This window comes from Drosophila bipectinata, chromosome XR, assembly GCF_030179905.1.
Source record: "Drosophila bipectinata strain 14024-0381.07 chromosome XR, DbipHiC1v2, whole genome shotgun sequence".
Lineage (NCBI taxonomy): Eukaryota > Metazoa > Arthropoda > Insecta > Diptera > Drosophilidae > Drosophila > Drosophila bipectinata.
The window spans coordinates 9197441-9222672 of record NC_091735.1 but is presented as its reverse complement, the minus strand read 5'-3'; the positions used below and the strand labels follow the sequence as shown (position 1 = coordinate 9222672).

Genomic DNA, 25232 nt, shown 5'->3' with positions numbered 1-25232 from the left:
ATTTTACGATGGAGGAATCACCTGTAAGGGTTTTGGTGTCGCAGGTACGAAAACTGCAGCATCAGTCGGTGCCGTTGGTCCGGACTGTGGAATATCGTTGGAAGACTTTAACGGCCATTCACTAGGACCTGTGGTATCACTTGAAGGGATGCCTTGGAGGACACATCGGATAATTCCTCATTTGCACTGAGAAATAAGAAGGGCGAATTGTTCTCAGTTCTGCCCTTGGGGTGGCCAGAGATATGAGCGGGTGCGTTAATGTCGGCTTTCTTACGCTTAAAGAACTCATTTAGAAGCTGAAGGCCGCTAAACTGAGTGTCAAGCGCACAACCCTAATCATTGATTTTACGAAAACCAGTAATCAACTGTTTAAATCCATTTTTAGTCTGTCTTATGAACGACCTCCTTTCGTCTTGGACAGCACGACAATTATCACGTAAGACCAACAAATGGCATCCGAAACTGAGGCAGTGAACCCGGAACAGAGATTGTCTTCTTACAAGACTTCATTAAACAGACGAGTTGAATTCCATTTTAATAATTAACAGTATAAAAAAATACATAGATGGGACATCAGGGCCCAAAACGGTCAACTTTTTTCGTCGAGCTTGTTGGTGAGGGGGGTGCATACGATTCTATTTTTAGAACTCTTTACATGTATGCGTCAACAAAAATGTGAGCCTTTGTATGTATGTGTGACTGCTCGCACGACGGCGTAAAAGTTTTTGGTTTCCAAATTTCAATTCCTCGTTTCTGTTTCCAATGCGCCGATGTGGTAGTTAGTAGAACAAATAGTATTTTTAATCGCTGCAGATCTAGACAGGGTGGTAGCGTAATGCATAAAGTAGTTACTCAATGTATAATTTTTCTGTGTTCAAATTCGCGTAAGGACTTTGAACTTTTTCTTTCTTTCGTTATTAATATTTTTTTTTATTTTTCTTAAATTGTAATATTTTCCTTTTATTTTACAATTGTAAAATTGTTTAATTTTTTATTATTTTCGGCTAATAAAATTTCAAGGGAGTCCTTCCTGCGTTTTGTCTTTCGACACGTTCGTCACTTATTTTTAGAACAATTGTAATAGAATGCAATTAAAAACCAGAAAAGAAAGCTAACTTCGGGCGGAGCCGAACTTGATATACCCTTGCAGTTAGAACCGGATATATATCACAAACATCGGATATAGTTGGCCGATCCTTATGAGAATATGATAATATAACCCAATTTATTATAATATAAAATCTAAAAAAAGTCCCAAACTTCTATCTTCAAAAGTACCAAAGTTGGTATTTCTACCAAAAACCATTTCCGATCATTCAGTTATATGGCAGCTATGGGATATAGTCGGCCGATCCTTATGCAATTTTGCGTGTCGTATTAGTTTCCCAAAAATAGCTCTCGTGTAAAATTTGAACTCTCTAACTCTAAAAACACAAAAGTTATACAATTTCCGATCAATCAGTTATATGGCAGCTATAGGATATAGTCGGCCGATCCCGGTCGTTCCGACTTATATACTGCGTGCAAAAGAAAGAAGGGTGTGTGCAAAGTTTTAAGTCGATAGCTTTAAAACTGAGAGACTAGTTTGCGTAGAAACAGACAGACGGACAGACACACGGACAGACGGACGAACGGACAGACGGACATGCTTATATAAACTCAGGAGGTGATACTGATCAAGAATATATATACTTTATGGGGTCGGAGATGTCTCCTTCACTGCGTTGCACAATTATGGACAAAATTATAATACCCTCTGCAAGGGTATAATTGTAAGAATTGTTCAAGTTATAACGCTTTTCCCAAAACAAGTCAGTGCAATTTTACTAGCGCTCCGGAGTAAAAGTGTGTAAAAGAAAGGAATAAGCGAAATGGAAGGGCACACTGTTACTCCGGAACGATAGCAAGATTGGACTGATTTTTTTTGGGAAAAGCGTTATAACTTCAACAGTTTTCTCAATTTTGTAATGAAATTGAAATTAGTGCTTAGGAATTTTTAAGAGCAAAAAAGTCCCGAAAAACCGTATTTTCTAAATAAATCAAGATTTGAGAGTGTTAGAAAAATTTCAAACACGGTTTTATACTATATTCGACCTAATAAACAATTCCTACTAGGTCTCTTCAAAAGTTCCTCCAGTTTTTGTTTTTTGTCGCACTGCGTAATTTATCACTGATCATTTCTCAGGCTCCACATCTTTGCGATTTCTTTAAAATATCGCGGAGCATTTTTTTTTTTGTACACAGTTTATTTGAAACACCGGGGGAAACACCTATTAACCTGCATTATTGAACTTCAATGCATTTGTGAGCTTTCGACCTGCACTATTATTCCCTCCCTCGCCCTTTCAGCCGATTGGCCCTCTGCATTTGCCAACTTTTTCGGGACCGTTTCTCGCTTTCAAACTCTCTCGGTGTGGTCTCGGCCGCTCCGCTGGAAGTGTAAAGCGTTGAGCCGGGTTCAATTATTGTTATTCTCTCGCCGTCCGTCGATTATATTTGTTAACAAACACAAAAATATTTAAGGGTGTAGTCTCATGTGTGAGGTTGAAAAAATCGATATTTTTTTTCAAATATTTTGAAAGTACTGTTTATTGAGAATGTACTGTTGAAGTTTTTAATAAAAATATCAAATAATGACATAGATACAGCCCATAATCGAGAGCGCGCCTACACCGAATAGTATGAGTTACTCGGTAGCGTCTAAACTTTAAACGCGTTTTTCTCGGAACGACATTTTTGTGTGCGGCGCAGGTGATTCACAAAATTCGATGGTACCGATCTAGCTGAAATTTGGAAATGTTCTAAGAAGTGAGTTCGCCATTTTGTTATTTATTGAGAAAAATATTTCATTCTAGTACGGGACAGAGCCATAAGCTTACAAAACAATAATCTATTCTAATTTTTTGTTTCGGATGACTCGTGTTTGCTCCAAATGGCAAACTGCGAAAATGCCTGTTTTAGGCCAGCAACTATGTTATGGTCCCAGTAGAAACGCATCAACCGAATTCAATGGAAGTTCATTTATTACTAGTTTCTATCTGCTCCTTCTCTTCTTTCATTCGAAACTGCGACGCAGCGAGTAACAAGAACGAGTACTTAACAAAGCGATAATATCTTTAGGCGGTACAATTCAAATAGTTCTCATAAGTATGGGCGTAGGGAACACACGTAGATATTTTGCAGCTCGGGCTCGTTGGGGGTTATTTTATTTGCTCGTAGTTTGCTATGCCCCGTCTCATAGCTAAGTAGCCCAAGTCGTGAGTTCTACGTATTTCCCTCACATATTATTTTTATAAACAAGTTCCGATTAAACAACTCGGATGACTAGCAGTCGAAATCACCTGCGCCAGAGACCTACACTTTTTGTAGAAGCATATTTTGGCATGCTATAAAGTGTATTAAACTACACAAGAATAAATTTAATAAAAAACGGCTATAAAAACATATTTGAAAATTGAAACGATCGCATTAATTTTTATTACAAACAATTTTTGTTTAAATAACTTCTAAAAGTAGGCCGGAACATGAGACTACACCCTTAAAGTGGCGGACTTATTATTTGACGGAAATTTTGGACATATTTTGCAGTTACAGAAAACGCTTGGTAACATAACAGTCATTCTTCAGGCACAATAACTCAAAAACTAATGAATAGACTATCTTGAAGTTTTTGCAGCTGTCGTTTAAATGTTGGTATTGAAAATTGTTACCCTTAAATATTTATTCGATATAATCTTATATTTTTATGAAGAAGGCAGAATGCTGGCAGAATTTCTTCGTCTGCTTCGATCCGATTTTCGTTTTCGGGGGTGGTGCAAAACGTGCACGTTTCAAATTTAAGTGTATGCGTAGCAGCAAAAACTTTGAGAGCAGAGCGAAAAAAACGTAGTTTTTGATTTCATTTTTCGTTAATTTAAAAGTTTGAATGGTCACTAAAATAGTGTATTTTATTTTAAAGAAAGCTTTTCTAGCATCATTTCTTAAGGGGTTATATACCTTTTTTATTTTCAAACAAGAAAGGAAAGCTAACTTCGAGCGGAGCCGAAGTTGATATACCCTTGCAGTTAAAACCGGAATATAGAATAGAATCTGTACCAAGTTCCAGCTTTCTATCTTCAAAAACACGAACGTTGGGTCATTTCCGATCGTTCAGTTATATGGCAGCTATAGGATATAGTCGGCCGATCCTTATGAAATTCGATAGGTTGGATCAACTGACCAAAAATAGAATCTGTATTAAATTCCAGCTTTCTATCTTCAAAAACACGAAAGTTGGGTCATTTTCGATCGTTCAGTTATATGGCAGCTATAGGATATAGTCGACCGATCCTTATAAAATTTGGCACGTCGTATTATTTTGCCAAAAATAGCTCTTGTGTCAAATTTGAACTCTCTAACTCTAAAAACACCAAAGTTATACCATTTCCGATCAATCAGTTGTATGGCAGCTATAGGATATAGTCGGCCGATCCGGGCCGTTCCGACTTATATACTGCGTGCAAAGAAAAGAAGGGTGTGTGCAAAGTTTCAAGACGATAGCTTCAAAACTGAGAGACTAGTTCGCGTAGAAACAGACAGACGGACATGCTCATATCAACTCAGGAGGTGATCCTGATCAAGAATATATATACTTTATAGGGTCGGAGATGTCTCCTTCACTGCGTTGCACACTTTTGACCAAAATTATAATACCCTCTGCAAGGGTATAAAAATCGAAAATTTGTTTTTGCTTTATCTTGAAGAAAATCCCCTTAAGAAAATTTTCCCAAATTTTCATAGAGATTGGAGCAGTAGAAAAAAAGTTACAGCGCTCCTAACCGCGTGCCTTGTCGCGGCCTTGCACTGAACTTGAAACTTTGAACGCGAATATCTCGAAATAGTGTTTCTTGAAAAATGACTTTGCGGTGACATGGATTGGCGGAAAACTACTGAACCGATTTACTTCAAATTTTTTTTTAAATGTTCATAATAAAATTCTTCTGTGCTGGAACGATCGACTACTCACGCAAAAACTCACGCTGTCGCCGAAATGAATTTTTTAGTGAAATTTATAGAGACCAAAAAGTTCATTTTTAGCATAAAACGTATGAATAAAAAAAAAAATTAAAAATCGATCGTTCAAGCACAAGGAAATACACTAAACTAATGAAATTTTTTTACTTTTATGGTTTAAGTTGACCTGGGGAACTGTCACCGAAAGGCTCTAAAAAAAAGCCTCTAAGGGAAACAGCCACGCCTTTAAAAACTATTTAATATTTTTCCACCAAATTTTGCACAAACATTGTTAATAAAGTGTACTATCAAAAAATTTAAATTACGTTACATCCCTGTAAATCCATGTAAAATTACATTACATCCCTGTAATTAAATAATTGCTACATACCTAAAAAAAAATCCGAACTTTGCTCTTTTTCTTAGACAAAGAAGGTATATAACCCCTTAAACAAATGGACATATATAAAATAATATAAATGGGTTTGGTATAATAATGTTGTTGTTTGTTATCCCTCCCTGCAGTCGGTGATGCCGCAGACGCTGGGCTTCCGGCTAGACGCATGGGCTTTCGGCTAGACGCTATGTCAGCAGTTTGGCCAGAGCGAGCTCTTAAATAATCGGACATTGCCGCTGCTTGGTTAACTTATATACGCTTCCCTATCTATATTCTCTGTGAAGAAAACTTGTTCCAACCCAAATTCTTAAAAAAATGTTCTCAGTGGGAACATTTTGATTTTTAAGTTTGGGTTATCAAATGAGTGAACATGGGAGTAAATAAGAGGCTTCTAAAATTCTAAAATTTGAGAGTGCTCACACTGTCAGTGCGCCGACAGTATTTATACCCTTGCAGAAGGTATTATAATTTTGGGTAACTAGTACTCTACCACTAAGTGCCTATTATTTTAAAAATAATAAAATTTAAAATCAGTATCCTTCTCTGCAGGTGATATGATACCATTTTAAGTTTTTTGCCAAATATTCTAAGAATATTTTGAATAAATGTGGAATCCTACCTTTTTACATGCATCTGCAAGAATTATTTTAACCTATTTGTATTTCAAATTAAAATTATATTTTCTGTCATAAGGCAATGCCGTAGGATATGTGCGCCTTCTTCAGGCTGGAAGCAAAAATTCGAATTACAGAAGCCGATCTTATATGTCAATATATGAAAATAATTTTAATTCCGCGGGCCCTAGAGGGATGCACACAGTGACTGAAAATTCAATCGGGGAATATGGCAAAAACGTGGGTCACATGAAGGAGTGCTACTCTGACTGCACGAACTACTTCAAGGTATGTGTCAAGTATTAAATTGTGTTCTAAAGATATATTTTAATGGAATATTTAGCTTCTGCTTTTAGGATTCAAGCCGTTCCTGTGCAACCCGAACAATCATCATTTGAAAACCTTCTTTCTCATTACACCAGCAGTGATCACCAACTATATAGAATACAGGGTCAAGGAGAAATTGAAGGTCCATAAGAAAGATCAAACAAATTCCTCAGTGTTTGAAGATGGATTTGCAATCGGCTTGATCTATATTTTATGCATGCTTAACCAGCTTGGCGATTTTCACGAGCTTAGTTGGAGCAAAAGCACTGCTAACCAACTATATGCGGAGCGCTCCAAAGTGACCAGTATAGTGGAAGGGCAGAAAGTATCAGCAGGCCACGTCGACGAAAAGTTGCTACAAACCGTGGCGATTACTGAACGGCACGTGAATGCGTATGAGCATGAGTACAATCTTCTTTACGCCACCCTTAGTAGTGCCGAAATATTCTTCCAATAAAATAAATATTTCTTGCTCTAATACCATTTATTTGCTTTTTTAAGACAAAAATACAATTTCAATATCGGTACGTGATACAACACGTTGCAAGTCTGTATCTTACTTGAAAACATATGTATGTATATGCCAGTTTGGGACGAAAACCTTTTGCTATACCTTTACGTGAAGGTGCATTGTTAAAAAATGGAAATTTATAGCCAATGTTTGACTACGCTTTATTCAGATCTTGCAGGGCTGCCACCAATTTTTGACCTACGAGATCGAAAGTTTTTTACGGAAAATTTAAATTTGATTATATGCTGGACCCAAAAAAAAATTTATTGGCCAATAACCCGATGGTATATTTAAACATGTCTATTGAAAATATTTTTATATTGTATTTCATAATATTACAGTGATTTGTTCAAAAAAAAATTATTTGAGAAAATGCAAAGGGTTTTTGTCTTAACAGGTTTTTATCTTGTGAGATGGTTTGAATGGATAATCATCTTATAGAGAACCACTGTTAGCCACCATAATCTTCTTAGAGGTCTTTCCAGACTGGGATCCGTACGACTCAATTTTTTTGACAATGTCCAAACCTTCGACGACCTCTCCGAAAACTACGTGTTTGTTGTCCAACCAAGCGGTCTTCACAGTACAAATGAAAAATTGGGATCCGTTGGTGTTGGCGCCGGCATTAGCCATAGACAGGATACCAGAACCAGTATGCTTCAGCTGGAAGTTCTCATCGGGGAACTTGTTGCCGTAGATGGACTTGCCTCCAGTGCCGTTATGATTGGTGAAGTCACCGCCCTGGCACATGAAGTTCGGGATGACGCGATGGAAAATGGAACCTTTATAGCCAAATCCCTTCTCGCCAGTGCACAACGCGCGGAAGTTTTCGGCAGTTTTTGGTACGACGTCGGAGCGCAGCTGGAAAAAAAATGGGGAATATGAAATGTTACAAAATTAGCGATTATTTTATACGGACTACATACTACAATTTACTACTAGAAACTGTTACCTAACAAAAACGCATTTAATGTCATACCGTGTCGTTGAGTAAAGGAATTGCACAAAAGAAATTATTTATATGGGACTAATAAAAATAAAATGTTATGAAGAATTGTATCTTGGCGTAAAAATGTATGTACATGTACGGTAAATGTAACTCATCGCAGTTAATTTATGTAAATATACATATGCATACTTATATACACAATTATTAGATTATTCGTTGGTAGAGAGTATATGTGAATAAAATTCTGAACCCTTATCTACTCATATATTAATACCGGTAAAATTTTTAAAAAATTAAATTTAATGCAGGTTCCAATGCAGTTCAGAACATCATGCACACTTTTGAGTATCGCCAACTTAATTTTCTTAAACGCTTAAACTTTAATAAGATATTGACCGGTACACTTCTCCATAGATATGAATATGTGCATGTATGTATGTAAGAATGTATGCACATGGGCAAAGCGCTACCTTAGAATGTATGTATATACATATATGCATATATATTTTGTGTTAATTGATTTAAAAATTTTGCACCTTAATATATGTATATATTGTCAATATATAGGGGCAATAGTTACTAATGGCTTTCAGCTTTATATGTTAAAACAAAATTTTAAACTAGAATAAAACATGTTCATACATACATATACATATGTATAATGCTTACATATGTACATATATGTATACACATTCAATTTTCAGTCTCTAATTTTTTTTAATACTTTTTAAAAATCACGTGTTTTTATGAACAGGTATTTAAAATTGTTAAATTTAAATAAGGTAACATTCCAATAATTGAAGTGGTTGAACTTACCTCCATGATAATCCGACCCAGGGGCTCGCCATCGGCCGTCATATCGAAAAACACCCTAGGTAAAGTACTCATCTTCGACACTCTCGAATAATCGCGAACAAATTGAATTCCAAATTGCAACTGACCTCTGTTCAGACCACTTGCCAAGCGAGCTAGGGTTACAGAATTTTGAGTTAAAATGGCGGATTCCGCAACGTGAAGTGCCGTCGCCGACTTGTGCCTAAAGTGCCGGAGCAGAGTTGCACCAAAAAAAACCATCGTGTATGACCGCGTGTACTATACTACATGCAACATACATGGTGGTAGGCATTTCGTTTCATTTTCAGTCGGGGTTCTTATATAATTAACCCATATGTGTATAAAATATATCGCATTTTGTTTTGCTAAAAAATAATTGGGTTGATCAATATCGAGGCAAATAATATATTTCCAAATTTTTTTTTTAAATTTGTCCTTAAAAGATAAATGCTAAAGAATTTTTAATGTTAAGAGCTAATTTTATTCATCTTTTTTAAATTCCCATCTGTCATTCTCAATTGCCATCACCTTTAATAAGGTATCCTATTTTAAAGCTTAATTGATTTGTTGTAAATATTTTATTTTACACAATATATGTAGCTGCAAATTCTATCAATATTTTTCTTGCCTATGGTAGGTGCCTACTGCTTCTATATCCCATTCTGTGGTACCGTTGAAATGGAATGATGCAAACTTAAACTTTTGTAAAAATATCATTGAAAATGATTGTATTAGACTTTTGACAACATAGTTTTTGTTTTCACTAGTGTTGATTTTCTCATAAAATAGTGTTCTTAACTACCAAACCTCTATAAAAAAATTTAAAAAGCATTTAAAAATTTGTTTTATTTATTAAAGATCAAAGTTTCTTAAGTTTTTTAAGATTTCACTTTTGCAAACTTTTGACCAAAACTATAATACTCCCTTCAAGGGTATAATAAAAAATAATAACGAAAAATTACCGGTAGATGAAGGAGTTATAAGATTTATTTCAATACATATAATAAAAAAATTTAAAAAGTTAAAAAACGACTCATATTCTTTAATATAATTCTCTTTAATTCTTTAACCCATAATAGATTGTTCAATGTATTGTATTGTAAAATACATAATTGAAAAATGTATTTAATCGCCAAATGTAGGAACTGTAGAAAATCCTAACCTTCTAATATAATGGCGACTGAGGAATAATTCTTATAATCATACTTGGTGACAGTGTCGCGACGCATTTGTGTAATGTGTAGCGATGCACGAAACGCACCGCAGATTCCACGTGTATGTAAGTAAACATTTTGTTTTCATTCGATAGTTTATCTCTTATTAATATAATATCAACAAAATAAACCAATGTTTGTAATACATGGGACCGTTTGAACCCTTTACATGGCATGTAAACTAATTTTTATGATGTTTTGTAGTTTTGTAGAGAATAAATAATATTAAAATACACTTGTTTTTTATACTTTTAATTAATTTATATTAAGCTAGTTATTTAAATTTATAAAGAAGTATTGAATTCTAATGCGAAAACCCAAAAAACAAACGTAATAATATTAACTACTTATTAAAATAAGATTTTACGAGCGATAAAAATTTTTTAATTATTTTGAACTCTTGAAAGTGTAGAAACCTAAAAAAAAACACCATTCAAAGGGCTAACTGCTTACTGGAAATTGACTTATCATTTTAGTCAGTATTTTTTCTTTTCTTCTGAAGCTACTGTGGAACTTGTCCTTCTGGTTATTTTCTTAAGTCAATATGTGCATATATGTAGATTCTTTTATTGTTTAAGGACTCTCAAATGTAACTGTCTCTCTCTATAACCTGTTTTACTTCAAAAGGACCCTTGAATCAATTTAGTTGATGTTTGATAAAATCTCAAATTTTGTGTCTAAGAACTTCGGAAATCCTTTTTTTTTTAATTATTGCTTTCGTTAAAAATTTATTTTCTGTCGGACGATGCAATTATTCAGGGGTCATTCTAACATATTGTATTTCCCTAGTGGGAGTAATATTACAGGGTGTCCCACCTTTCATAATGACATTTTATTTTTTTATTTGGCCAAAGGATAAATCCTTACATTGCTACAAAATAACAACTTTATACTACATAATAAGTGCCTCATTATCAATCCTTCAAAAAAAAACACCCTTATCAGGACCCCACTTAAATCGAAGGCAAGGCGGCAAAGACTTAAAATATGAAAGACCCCGCTCAATCGGCTCATTTAAAAATTAAATGGCTCCGTTATATTTCATCCGAAAGGGAGCAAAGGTAGGAAGATCCCTTTGAAAAACAGGCGTGTCTCGGTTCTCTCCGAACTCGTTTAACGTGGCGTGTTCCACACTGATGGAATTACAACCACAGCACTCAAATATACCTACTATGAGCACGGATGGTACGCCTGCCAGCGCTCCAGACTAGAAGAACTGTGTACATAGCGATTACCCTGGTACCTTTCGAATATGTGGTTGCTGGGCAGCATAGTCTCTCTGGATAAGAGACGAAGTGTATCTATCATCTCAACTGTTCTATGGGTCACAGCACCCGAGATGTATAACGCAACTCCATGTCGAATCCTCGGATTCTACCAGCTATTGGGGTATCAACCACAGCCACCACGATACTCCCAAAGGGGGCCTACCTCAATGGTAGAGCTTGGACACTATTCAACCCGTGGCACCGAATTTTGTGGTTTCGGTGACCCACCCCTTTAGCTCGGACAAGCTCGGATAGGGCGATGCCATGTTAGTTGTCTCCTACGACAAACTGTGGCAGAAATTTTCGCCGCTATCAATTGGGCGTGAAAAATGGGCCTAAAGACCCCTCCTCTGGGACACCTCCTCAGCAAACTCCAGAAGTTTCCTGGTCCTGTCTCTCCAGAATCCTTCCAAACGTTCAGGTTCCGCAAACTGAGAGTCCATCGAGGTCTCGCAAGTCTGCATAAAGGGGACAAACACATAAAATGTGCTCCCAACCCTTATAAGGATAATCACATGAGCATGCGGCGGTACTGCTGAGAGCTCGTCTATGCAGAAATGCATTGAACGACCCATGCCCTGTCAACAAAAAAGCCAACGCGCATCGATAATCTAAAGTTTGGATTCTAATAGATGAACTAGACGTCTGGGATGAACTTGTTGGTCACCCGACCGGGTAAGCCAACGACATCCCACCTGTAAGATCCTCACCGTAGAGCCATTCAACCCTTTCAACTTCGATGCTTTCTTTTGCATAGCAGCTAAGTCAAGAGGCGGGGCTCCAGCAAGCTCCAGCGTTGACACTTTTCGGCATAGCAGAAGGAATCTTTTAAGGTTCAGCCTCTGGCAAGCAAGAAGTCGCCTCCTGGCTACAACTTGCCGCGTCGTAATGACATACCGCACCGAGGTACCGAATAGTGCACAGTCATGGTGTACAAGCACCATGAGTGCAACATAAATGGCCCGAGGCGCGAGGACGGAAACCCCAGTCAACTGGCATCACAAGTGCCAATGATCTCACGACTCCGGTCATTCGCTCGGGCAGCGATGCGATATGTATGAAGAAAATCATGCGTTCGCTGATCGTGATGCCCAGGTACCTGTAGCTGCGCACGTATGGGAGACTTCATCCGGCAGATCTCACACGCGGGGTACGCGCGAGGGACCCCTCTAGCAGCATTATTACAGTCTTGCTGGTGGAAATGGAAATGGAATAGATCAGCTTCGCTCGTCGTCGGGATTCCTTGGGATTCGTCCTCGACAAGGACCAGCAGGTCGTCCGCTTCGGACTGCTACGGAGAAGCAGGAGGAGAACTGCTTCGGATCTTTTCACTCTTTTCTGAGAAGAAGCTTTGCCACAAGCTCAACTCTTGGCAGCCCAAGTCGGCGAGTCGGGCAGTGCAGCACTCCATTCGACATTGTCGAACGCTCCTTTGAAATCGACGACCACGTATCTCGTCGGGCTTGCGGCGACAATTAGCGCCAATACACGTGGACACTTCCATTCTCGGGGGAAGTAACTCGACTGGATGCATCGGGTATATAGAGCTATTCTGAGGTGTGCTTTGCACATAGTGTCAGTGATGCCGTTCATGCCAGGAGTGCGTTTGCATCAAGCATCAACCTTTACTTTCTCCAGGGCCGGTGGGACCTCCTCCACTCCGGCAATCGGTGCAACTGGGAGAAGCACACGCGCACAACAGGTGACCAACACGCCAACAACGCGGACGCACCCAAAATCCGTGTCACGAAGCGTCTTCAGCTGTCTGCCTTTGGGATAAGATTTTTGCAATCGGCTGAGGCTTGCCTCAGCGTGACCACTAGCAGCTCAGTTCCATTGTCGTCACGAGCGTTTTAAATCCGTGAAGTCTTCTGACTGAGGCTGCAGTTCCCAGCTGGTTGCTTTTCAGACGACATAGCGTTGGTGGTAGTAACCTAGCAGCGGGAGGAAGTGGAGAGAGCGACAAAGAAAGCCATAGACGCAACGGAGCACGGGCTACAAAATGCTAGACGAAGCTTGATTCTCTAGCATGACCTCCACAAGATTTCCTGGTTGGACTAACCTCTCCTGGTTTGCGGCAACGGTACGGCAGAGGCTCAGGAGCATCAAGCAAGAGAAGCGGTAGAAAAAAGACTCCCCCAATATCTACTTATTAATTAGATTAAGCTAAATTCAAATATTGATGGTTACTGATAAATAAAAATAAATAATTACTTTTATACATATACAAATTATCATCGTTGCATTTGTTAGATTTAATTGAGAGACTTATGACATCTAAAAGAACCAAACATAAAATTGGTTACTCTGCTGGTCGAAAGCAACAATTAAAAATAACTAGCAGTCGATTACTGTTAATTGGATTTCAATAGAAGCAAGCAACAGTTGCCGCAAGTCAATTTTACGACTGCAGCTTCCAACGACTACCAAAATTCAAGAGCTATTGTAGCTTTGACTTACCCTGATGATCGATCGCCGTTGCCAAGCAATATGCAGACAAATTTTCGACAAGAGTTAAATTCCGAGGCGTATGGCTGAGTTTTTCATCACTTTGTGTAAATATTCGAAATGATTAGTGATTAGCTTGGCAACCCGTAGATCGATGCTGGGTGTCGTTTTCTTACACAACCTTATTATTGGCGATGTAGACAGCCAGCATCTACTTACACGCTTAATTTAATGTTAGCTAATCCCCCCTAGAATGATCCTTTGGTATATTATGTTCAAACTACAATGGTTTCTATCACATAACTTCGCTTTGCTCTACTTTTAACTATAAATCTTCTATTCTTAACGCCTTCTTAATCTTCTAAACTTTTCTTTACTCTTGGATCTATCCCCACGATTTGAGCCGTACATCATGCGACAAGCTTCTTTCTGCTAAAGCTAGCATATAACTGAACGATCTGAAATGACACAACAAACACTCAAAAAGTTCTGCCTCGGAAAGCCTAACACAAAAAAAGCCAAAACAAAAAAAAACAACTAATAAGCAATTGTCAAAAATCAGATAGAATCAAACTACTCATTGAAAATGGGGCAGAACTGACAAAAAAATATGGGTTTTATTTAAAGATGTTCAAAAAAATTTAAATTCCCCAATGTTACTAAAAGTTTATTATTTTTTTTTTTGGTGCGTCCGATACTGAAGTACGGTTCATATGTCTGGAGTCCTCAATTCAGATTCATCAAGACCGCATAGAATCTGTACAAAAGAATTTCTTACTATTTGTTTAAAGGGACCTAACTGGGATGTAAATCATCTCCCTTTGTATCATATCAGACTCTTACTAATGAACTTACCCCTTAACAAATCGTATAACATTTCTGGGTGCCGTTTTCCTACACAACTCTATTAATGGTGATGTAGATAGCCAACAATGACTTATACATTTTAACCTTCCCAATAGGAGAAATAGAAACTTTAGTCATTGTAGAACTTACATACAGCACGATCCTCTTAAAATCTTATTTGTAATCTTAAATCGGTATGGTACCATAGCCTCTATCCGTCGCCCGTCTATGCTCTATATTACAATACAGTCTCTACCACATCATCTCACTTTCCTTTCCTTCAAATTTAGATTTTAGACTAAGTCTATACTAAACATCTATTTTAAATTTCTAACGAGAGCACAGCAATTCTTCCTCGTTATCTTTCTATTTTTTCTATCGATTTAATAACTCGGTTCTATTCCCGCGATTCGAGTCGCACGTTATGCGGCGGTGCCGGTAGGTTGGGCCTTAACGTTTTTTTGCTTTGTGATGAATGCAGGAATGCTAGCTGGACTAATTGGAGCACTAGCCATTTAGCAGGCACTTAAAGGCACTTAAAAAAAGAAAACGGAATAAACAAAAATACATGGAAAGTTACAGCATTAATAAAATGAAACCATAGATAAGGAAAAGATAACTGCATTATCTGGCCGGTTCAATTGGCCGTTAATTATGAAATAATCATGATGCCGTTCTTTAGAGTGAACAGATCATCCTTTTGTACTTTGGCGTTTAGAGTGTACAATAGGTGGCGCTAGCAAAACTAGGTGTTACCGGTTAAGCTTAGATCAGAGGTCGGCACGGCCCTATCTCGGGGGCATAGGAAATTTCTCTGCCCGAGCTCTGCCACACACACACAGTATAAATGTGTGAAACGTCATGCTCAAAGCCTACTTTCTGCTATACGTTACTAACACTAATGCGGTAAAATCATATCAATGTATTGGGGTGCCGACCTCTGGCTTAGATTATGCTACCCTAATTAGATTATTAATAAGGGAAGATTAGTGGGTGGTTCTAAAACGTCGAGGATAGTTTATATCGGGGTTAATTCCGCTGTAGCTGCAATTAAAGGCTCTGAGCCGGTTCGGTCTCTTTAACGGTCGAAATGACACTCGAGTCTACGCCAATTAAAAATCTAGTTCAACCTATTGTATTTAGAAAAGTTACAAAAATAAGTGGATTTATAGTAGATGAAGTAGATGAAGGGAGATGAAGTATCGTGTTCGCAGTCGTAAATGACAGTCGAGTCTACGCCAATTAAAAATCGAGTTCAACCTCGTGTATTTAGAAAAGTTACAAAATAAGTAGATTTATAGTAGTGTTTAGTTTATATAGTGTTAGTCCACAAACAATTGTTTTAGAAGGAAGGAAGAGTAATTCCCGCCAGAACTCTCCACAACCGAGCGATCCACACTGCTGGCTATTTCTTTGGCCATCCCCTGGTCGGCCAACCGACCCATAACATCTATACTTTTGAAAGGCAGGAACCATAGGTATGTTGAAAATATGAAAAGTGCGGATCGGTGCTCTCTTTTGTTGGTGTTGTAGTTCTTACCCTTAATCCCGAGTTGAATAAATCTGGGATAAGTTGAGGGATCGACAAATTTAAAAGGATGAGCTAAGTTACCATATTTCACGAAACGTACGTCAGCTTGTAAAGAGCTTTGGCTTTACTTTACTTTTAAAATAGAGGCATGTAGCTTTCTATCGAGTCTATTCCCAATTAAATATCTCCATTAGTTTTTTTTTAAATAAATTAAGTACGGGTCGCGAACGTACGGGTCGCGAACGTACAATTTTTTTTGTTACCTCTTTTTTTTTATAAATAAATTTATATTTTCCCTGCAGAACTGGAGGTGTTGATTGACCATGGGTAAGTGCTTACCTCGCCGATCACTACATGGGTACTTACTAAAGTGACCCTATAGTAAACGAATGTCGAACCACCTAGTCGACTCGAGTTTGCGATTGGCTCTAGGTAAGTGCTTACCTCGTCGATCACTGCATGGGTACTTACTAAAGTGACCCTATAGTAAACGAACGTCGAACCACCTAGTCGATTCGATTTTGCGATTAGCCCTGGGTAAGTGCTTACCTCGTCGATAACTACATGGGTACTTACTAGATTAACCCTATAGTAATCGAACGCCGAACCACACAGTTAATAAATATATGCGCATTAGCGCATAAGTACAAAGTAACGGCAAGCATCGCTTTTGTTTTTGTTATTTTGTGAAAAGAGCATACACAAGATTAACAGCAAATCTTCGATTATGCTTTACATCGCTGTTTGTTTACGGGTCTTCGGTGCACTGCTTACAAAAACAATTGTCCAGAAAGAACAGTTTGTTTTATTTTGTGCTACTCTTTCGCTTAAACGCAGCTGTGTTTGCTGGCTGACGAAATTTTTGCAAGCATTTGAGTTAAGAAGTGCAAAGCGGATCAATCGATTATTAGGTGAGTGACTTAAAAAATAATATATGTTTGTAATATAAAATATTTTTATGTATATTTTATGTATAAATATATTTTAGCCAATGAAGTGGTCTTGGTGTATAATGTGGATGGCGTTCAGGGGAAAAGTGCCCTAAGAAAAGAAGAAAATTTCTTTGGCGTTATGATCGGTGAGTATTTTAAAAGATAATTGTTTAATAATCATTATACACTTCAATCTATTAAAACTTGTTTAATCCTTTTTATACCCTTGCAGAGGGTATTATAATTTTGTCCAAAAGTGTGCAACGCAGTGAAGGAGATATCTCCGACCCTATAAAGTATATATATTCTTGATCAGGATCACCTCCTGAGTTGATATGAGCATGTCCGTCTGTCCGTCTGTCTGTTTCTACGCAAACTAGTCTCTCAGTTTTAAAGCTATCGACTTGCTATAAAAAAAGCTATAAACTTTGCACACACCCTTCTTTCTTTTGCACGCAGTATATAAGTCGGAACGGTTGGGATCGGCCGACTATATCCTATAGCTGCCATGTAACTGATTGATCGGAAATGGTATAACTTTGGTGTTTTTAGAGTTAGAGAGTTCAAATTTGACATGAGAGCTATTTTTGGCAAAATAATACGACATGCCAAATTTCATAAGGATCGGCCGACTATATCTTATAGCTGTCATATAACTGAACGATCGGAAATGACCCAACTTTCGTGTTTTTGATGATAGAAAGCTGGCACTTGGTACTAATTCTATTTTTGGTCAGTTAATCCGATCTACCAAATTTCATAACGATCGGTTGACTATATTTTATAGCTGACATATAACTGAACGATCGGAAATGGTATTTGGTAGAAATATCAACTTTCGTATTTTTGAAAATAGAAGCTTGGGACTTTTTTTTTAGATATTTTATTGTAATTAATTGGTTTTATTATGATGTAATCATAAGGACCGGCCAACTATATCCGATGTTTGTGATATATATCCGGTTTTAGCTGCTAGGGTATATCAACTTTGGCTCCGCCCGAAGTTAGCTTTGCTTTCTTGTTATTTATAGATTCAATAACTGCAGTCGGCGGTATTGGCCCAGCTGAGGAATAATTAAGAAAGGCCCTGCAGCTCCAAAAAAAAAGAGAAATTTTAAAAACTCAAGCAGCCTAAAAGTAATGAAAGAACAAACCCAGTTATAAAAAGAAAAATTTTAACTAAATAAAAACTGTAATTGCAATTTTACATGTTTTTTAATTTATAATGGCAGGCCCCTCCATGGGGTCCAATGTAAGTACTTACTTCACCGACCTCTCCATGGGGTCCGATGTAAGCACTTATTTTACCGGCCGTTCCATGGGGTCCCATGTAAGCACTTATTTTTTACCGGCCGTTCCATGGGGTATAATGTAAGTAGTTTCTTTAAAGACCTTAATATGTTGCACTATTTCACTAGTTCGTGGGTAATCGAGGCGGTGACGATTGACCCTATTTGCGGACATTTCATACAAAAACGGAAATTAAAAACGCATGGCTAGACGCCACTTTCTAAGTAGTGGTGGTCTGCTGGTAGGTGCTTATTTCACCAGCAACGAACTAGTGCTCAGAACAATTACAACAAAAACAAAAAAAAATTAAATTTGAATTTTATTTTTAATTTTAATTTAATTTAAATTGTCACTTTTTTTTATCCATCTACAACTATTTTTAAGCTTGTTAAAAAAAACAAATTTATTTTTTTCAATAATATTTTTTATATACGTATGTCATGCTAACACATTATATGTTTTCCTTGATAAATAAATAAACATAAAAATGTCTTTAAAAGTAAAAAAAAAGGTAACAATTACATTTTTGACTTTTCGGGCTTTTTTTTTAAAAAAAAGCTGAGATATGCTATGAATCCAATAGATTATAAAAATTTGGATATTTATTTATGAAAATACAAAAAAAGAATCGAGGAATATGGACATTTATTTTTTCGGTCCTGGTTGACCATCCGCCGGAATAGCCGATATACAATTTTGACGTCCTTTTTTTATTGGTTGAATATTTGAATAAATAGTGCAATTTACGATTATTCTAGTGCAAGTTTGGTTTTTAACAACTACTAAGGTATGTGCTACATAGAAAATCTGTGCTTGTGAGGTGTCAGTATATGTTGTACTTATAAATTGTAGTGGATTTCGAGTGTATTAACAATGTGCGAAATAGAGCGTACACCAGTCTTTCGTGAAGTAGAACTTAACAGATTCACCTGGATTCACTCTGGTTGCAATTGTTTGTTAAAGTGTGAATTATTATCTGTCCGAAATTTCAAAAATGAAGTGCGTAGTCCTGCGTATCCACATGTTATTTCACTTTTTAGGAAGAATGTCAGTTTCGAAGCGCGCACTTTTCTTAGTATGGCACGGCGAAGCAATCCCCACTTAAAAGTTCTTCGTAATGGAAAGCTTTGCATTAGGAGAAGATTGTAGCAAATATGATTGTAACGAAAAGGAGCTTTGCAAAATTGGGAAAAAACTGTGCAACTTTAATAGTAGGCTTGTCCAGTAGTGGAAGAAATTCGATATAAATAAGGCAGCTTTTGAAAAAAGGAATAAAGAAACAAAAATTGATACAAATTCTTTGATCCATATTTTTCGATAGCGAAAATCGCCGAGCACGCAAAACATTTTGTAACCTTTACGCCTCTCACAAACAAACAAAAATGTTAGGGAAGAGTGTAGCAACATAACAAAACAAAAAAGTCGAAAATCGAAAATGTGTTGCCCGGGAAATTTGAAAAGTCACCTTACTTTTGAACACACTTACTTTTTTTTTTGAACTTTTGAATTTGTTCAAATTTGACATGAGAGCTATTTTTGGCAAAATAATACGACATGCCAAATTTCATAAGGATCGGCCGATTATATCTTATAGCTGTCATATAACTGAACGATCGGAAATGACCCAACTTTCGTGTTTTTGATGATAGAAAGCTGGCACTTGGTACTAATTCTATTTTTGGTCAGTTAATCCGATCTACCAAATTTCATAACGATCGGTTGACTATATTTTATAGCTGACATATAACTGAACGATCGGAAATGGTATTTGGTAGAAATATCAACTTTCGTATTTTTGAAAATAGAAGCTTGGGACTTTTTTTTTAGATATTTTATTGTAATTAATTGGTTTTATTATGATGTAATCATAAGGACCGGCCAACTATATCCGATGTTTGTGATATATATCCGGTTTTAGCTGCTAGGGTATATCAACTTTGGCTCCGCCCGAAGTTAGCTTTGCTTTCTTGTTATTTATAGATTCAATAACTGCAGTCGGCGGTATTGGCCCAGCTGAGGAATAATTAAGAAAGGCCCTGCAGCTCCAAAAAAAAAAAAAAAATTTTAAAAACTCAAGCAGCCTAAAAGTAATGAAAGAACAAACCCAGTTATAAAAAGAAAAATTTTAACTAAATAAAAACTGTAATTGCAATTTTACATGTTTTTTAATTTATAATGGCAGGCCCCTCCATGGGGTCCAATGTAAGTACTTACTTCACCGACCTCTCCATGGGGTCCGATGTAAGCACTTATTTTACCGGCCGTTCCATGGGGTCCCATGTAAGCACTTATTTTTTACCGGCCGTTCCATGGGGTATAATGTAAGTAGTTTCTTTAAAGACCTTAATATGTTGCACTATTTCACTAGTTCGTGGGTAATCGAGGCGGTGACGATTGACCCTATTTGCGGACATTTCATACAAAAACGGAAATTAAAAACGCATGGCTAGACGCCACTTTCTAAGTAGTGGTGGTCTGCTGGTAGGTGCTTATTTCACCAGCAACGAACTAGTGCTCAGAACAATTACAACAAAAACAAAAAAAATTAAATTTGAATTTTATTTTTAATTTTAATTTAATTTAAATTGTCACTTTTTTTTATCCATCTACAACTATTTTTAAGCTTGTTAAAAAAAACAAATTTATTTTTTTCAATAATATTTTTTTTATACGTATGTCATGCTAACACATTATATGTTTTCCTTGATAAATAAATAAACATAAAAATGTCTTTAAAAGTAAAAAAAAAGGTAACAATTACATTTTTGACTTTTCGGGCTTTTTTTTTAAAAAAAAGCTGAGATATGCTATGAATCCAATAGATTATAAAAATTTGGATATTTATTTATGAAAATACAAAAAAAGAATCGAGGAATATGGACATTTATTTTTTCGGTCCTGGTTGACCATCCGCCGGAATAGCCGATATACAATTTTGACGTCCTTTTTTTATTGGTTGAATATTTGAATAAATAGTGCAATTTACGATTATTCTAGTGCAAGTTTGGTTTTTAACAACTACTAAGGTATGTGCTACATAGAAAATCTGTGCTTGTGAGGTGTCAGTATATGTTGTACTTATAAATTGTAGTGGATTTCGAGTGTATTAACAATGTGCGAAATAGAGCGTACACCAGTCTTTCGTGAAGTAGAACTTAACAGATTCACCTGGATTCACTCTGGTTGCAATTGTTTGTTAAAGTGTGAATTATTATCTGTCCGAAATTTCAAAAATGAAGTGCGTAGTCCTGCGTATCCACATGTTATTTCACTTTTTAGGAAGAATGTCAGTTTCGAAGCGCGCACTTTTCTTAGTATGGCACGGCGAAGCAATCCCCACTTAAAAGTTCTTCGTAATGGAAAGCTTTGCATTAGGAGAAGATTGTAGCAAATATGATTGTAACGAAAAGGAGCTTTGCAAAATTGGGAAAAAACTGTGCAACTTTAATAGTAGGCTTGTCCAGTAGTGGAAGAAATTCGATATAAATAAGGCAGCTTTTGAAAAAAGGAATAAAGAAACAAAAATTGATACAAATTCTTTGATCCATATTTTTCGATAGCGAAAATCGCCGAGCACGCAAAACATTTTGTAACCTTTACGCCTCTCACAAACAAACAAAAATGTTAGGGAAGAGTGTAGCAACATAACAAAACAAAAAAGTCGAAAATCGAAAATGTGTTGCCCGGGAAATTTGAAAAGTCACCTTACTTTTGAACACACTTACTTTTTTTTTTGAACTTTTGAATTTGTTCAAATTTGACATGAGAGCTATTTTTGGCAAAATAATACGACATGCCAAATTTCATAAGGATCGGCCGACTATATCTTATAGCTGTCATATAACTGAACGATCGGAAATGACCCAACTTTCGTGTTTTTGATGATAGAAAGCTGGCACTTGGTACTAATTCTATTTTTGGTCAGTTAATCCGATCTACCAAATTTCATAACGATCGGTTGACTATATTTTATAGCTGACATATAACTGAACGATCGGAAATGGTATTTGGTAGAAATATCAACTTTCGTATTTTTGAAAATAGAAGCTTGGGACTTTTTTTTTAGATATTTTATTGTAATTAATTGGTTTTATTATGATGTAATCATAAGGACCGGCCAACTATATCCGATGTTTGTGATATATATCCGGTTTTAGCTGCTAGGGTATATCAACTTTGGCTCCGCCCGAAGTTAGCTTTGCTTTCTTGTTATTTATAGATTCAATAACTGCAGTCGGCGGTATTGGCCCAGCTGAGGAATAATTAAGAAAGGCCCTGCAGCTCCAAAAAAAAAGAGAAATTTTAAAAACTCAAGCAGCCTAAAAGTAATGAAAGAACAAACCCAGTTATAACAAGAAAGGAAAGCTAACTTCGGGCGGAGCCGAAGTTTATGTACCCTTGCAGTTAAAACCGGATATATATCGCAAACATCGGATATAGTTGGCCGATCCTTATGGGAATAGGAATATATAACCCAATTTATTATAATATAAAATCTAAAAAAAAGTCCCAAACTTCTATCTTCAAAAATACGAAAGTTGATATTTCTACCAAATACCATTTCCGATCGTTCAGTTATATGGCAATGAAATTTAGTAGGTTGGATCAACTGACTAAAAATATAATCTGTATTGAATTCCAGCTTTCTATCTTCAAAAACACGAAAGTTGGGTCATTTCCGATCGTTCAGTTATATGGCAGCTATAGGATATAGTCGGCCGATCCTTATGAAATTTGACATGTCGTAATGGTTTGCCAAAAATAGCTCTCGTGTCAAATTTGAACTCTCTAACTCTAAAAACACCAAAGTTATACCATTTCCGATCAATCAGTTATATGGAAGCTATAGGATATAGTTGGCCGATCCGGGCCGTTCCGACTTATATACTGCGTGCAAAGAAAAGAAGGGTGTGTGCAAAGTTTCAAGACGATAGGTTCGAAACTGAGAGACTAGTTCGCGTAGAAACGGACAGACAGACAGACGGACAGACGGACAGACGGACATGCTCATATCAACTCAAGAGGTGATCCTGATCAAGAATATATATACTTTATAGGGTCGGAGATGTCTCCTTCACTGCGTTGCACACTTTTGACCAAAATTATAATACCCTCGGCAAGGGTATAAAAAGAAAAATTTTAACTAAATAAAAACTGTAATTGCAATTTTACATGTTTTTTAATTTATAATGGGGTCCGATGTAAGCACTTATTTTACCGGCCGTTCCATGGGGTCCCATGTAAGCACTTATTTTTTACCGGCCGTTCCATGGGGTATAATGTAAGTAGTTTCTTTAAAGACCTTAATATGTTGCACTATTTCACTAGTTCGTGGGTAATCGAGGCGGTGACGATTGACCCTATTTGCGGACATTTCATACAAAAACGGAAATTAAAAACGCATGGCTAGACGCCACTTTCTAAGTAGTGGTGGTCTGCTGGTAGGTGCTTATTTCACCAGCAACGAACTAGTGCTCAGAACAATTACAACAAAAACAATAAAAATTAAATTTGAATTTTATTTTTAATTTTAATTTAATTTCAATTGTCACTTTTTTTTATCCATCTACAACTATTTTTAAGCTTGTTAAAAAAAACAAATTTATTTTTTTCAATAATATTTTTTTTATACGTATGTCATGCTAACACATTATATGTTTTCCTTGATAAATAAATAAACATAAAAATGTCTTTAAAAGTAAAAAAAAAGGTAACAATTACATTTTTGACTTTTCGGACTTTTTTTTTAAAAAAAAAGCTGAGATATGCTATGAATCCAATAGATTATAAAAATTTGGATATTTATTTATGAAAATACAAAAAAAGAATCGAGGAATATGGACATTTATTTTTTCGGTCCTGGTTGACCATCCGCCGGAATAGCCGATATACAATTTTGACGTCCTTTTTTTATTGGTTGAATATTTGAATAAATAGTGCAATTTACGATTATTCTAGTGCAAGTTTGGTTTTTAACAACTACTAAGGTATGTGCTACATAGAAAATCTGTGCTTGTGAGGTGTCAGTATATGTTGTACTTATAAATTTTAGTGGATTTCGAGTGTATTAACAATGTGCGAAATAGAGCGTACACCAGTCTTTCGTGAAGTAGAACTTAACAGATTCACCTGGATTCACTCTGGTTGCAATTGTTTGTTAAAGTGTGAATTATTATCTGTCCGAAATTTCAAAAATGAAGTGCGTAGTCCTGCGTATCCACATGTTATTTCACTTTTTAGGAAGAATGTCAGTTTCGAAGCGCGCACTTTTCTTAGTATGGCACGGCGAAGCAATCCCCACTTAAAAGTTCTTCGTAATGGAAAGCTTTGCATTAGGAGAAGATTGTAGCAAATATGATTGTAACGAAAAGGAGCTTTGCAAAATTGGGAAAAAACTGTGCAACTTTAATAGTAGGCTTGTCCAGTAGTGGAAGAAATTCGATATAAATAAGGCAGCTTTTGAAAAAAGGAATAAAGAAACAAAAATTGATACAAATTCTTTGATCCATATTTTTCGATAGCGAAAATCGCCGAGCACGCAAAACATTTTGTAACCTTTACGCCTCTCACAAACAAACAAAAATGTTAGGGAAGAGTGTAGCAACATAACAAAACAAAAAAGTCGAAAATCGAAAATGTGTTGCCCGGGAAATTTGAAAAGTCACCTTACTTTTTGAACACACCATGTTTGCACATAAAAGCGTAAAGTTTTTATAAGCAAAAGCCAGTCTCCCTCACAATCAACGATAATGAATCTCTACATTTTCTTTACAGAATTTAATTCTTCAACCACCTAATTGGTTAATTACAGCTTTCAGCTCTTGGAAGATTGTATTTTTTACTCTGGATCTGAAGTGAATATCGCGAGTCATTTTAATGCATGATTTTTTTATTATATTTATTATTTTTTATTATGTTTTATTAAATGTGGATAATGATCCAAAATGCATCTATACAAAGAATGAAATCAAGTAAACACAATAAGAACTAAAGATCTAAAACCCTGCCAAATAATGTAACTTCTCTCATCGCCACTAAATCTAAAGTAAAGTAATGCGACTTTGTTGCTACAAAAATGC

At 36.4% G+C, this 25232-nt stretch overlaps 2 protein-coding genes and 1 long non-coding RNA gene across 8 annotated transcripts in view; 2 read left to right on the top strand and 1 right to left on the bottom strand.

Annotated features, from left to right (window-relative positions):
* Nucleotides 1-6810, top strand: part of SWIP (strumpellin and WASH-interacting protein) — a 41038-nt gene extending 34228 nt beyond the window's left edge. For all 6 annotated transcript variants that reach the window (XM_070276577.1, XM_043211279.2, XM_043211276.2 and 3 more), the window contains 2 exons: nt 6083-6291; nt 6347-6810. In XM_070276577.1, coding sequence (XP_070132678.1) covers nt 6083-6291; nt 6347-6787 — 650 coding nt within the window. In that variant the 3' untranslated portion in view covers nt 6788-6810. The remainder of the gene's footprint in view (nt 1-6082; nt 6292-6346) is intronic.
* A 334-nt stretch (nt 6811-7144) lies between these two features.
* Cyp1 (Cyclophilin 1) lies at nt 7145-8879 on the bottom strand. The gene is made up of 2 exons (XM_017239039.3): nt 8607-8879; nt 7145-7702 (listed from the first exon to the last, which is right to left on the bottom strand). Exons 1-2 carry the CDS (start codon nt 8862-8864, stop codon nt 7277-7279), a joined length of 684 nt encoding a protein of 227 aa, XP_017094528.1. The 5' UTR covers nt 8865-8879; the 3' UTR covers nt 7145-7276.
* A 7821-nt stretch (nt 8880-16700) lies between these two features.
* LOC122321404 (uncharacterized) lies at nt 16701-17946 on the top strand. Its single transcript, XR_011444195.1, has 3 exons — nt 16701-16842; nt 16920-17009; nt 17910-17946. It is a non-coding gene; the product is annotated as an uncharacterized lncRNA (long non-coding RNA).
* Nucleotides 17947-25232: the final 7286 nt, after the last annotated feature.

Excerpts from the sequence above, each read along its gene's own strand:
- Cyp1 (XM_017239039.3), bottom strand. The coding sequence starts at position 8,864 with ATGGTTTTTTTTGGTGCAACTCTGCTCCGGCACTTTAGGCACAAGTCG. Across the intron at positions 7,703-8,606 it reads TGGGTCGGATTATCATGGAG|CTGCGCTCCGACGTCGTACC; the intron begins GTAAGTTCAACC and ends TTTTTTTTCCAG.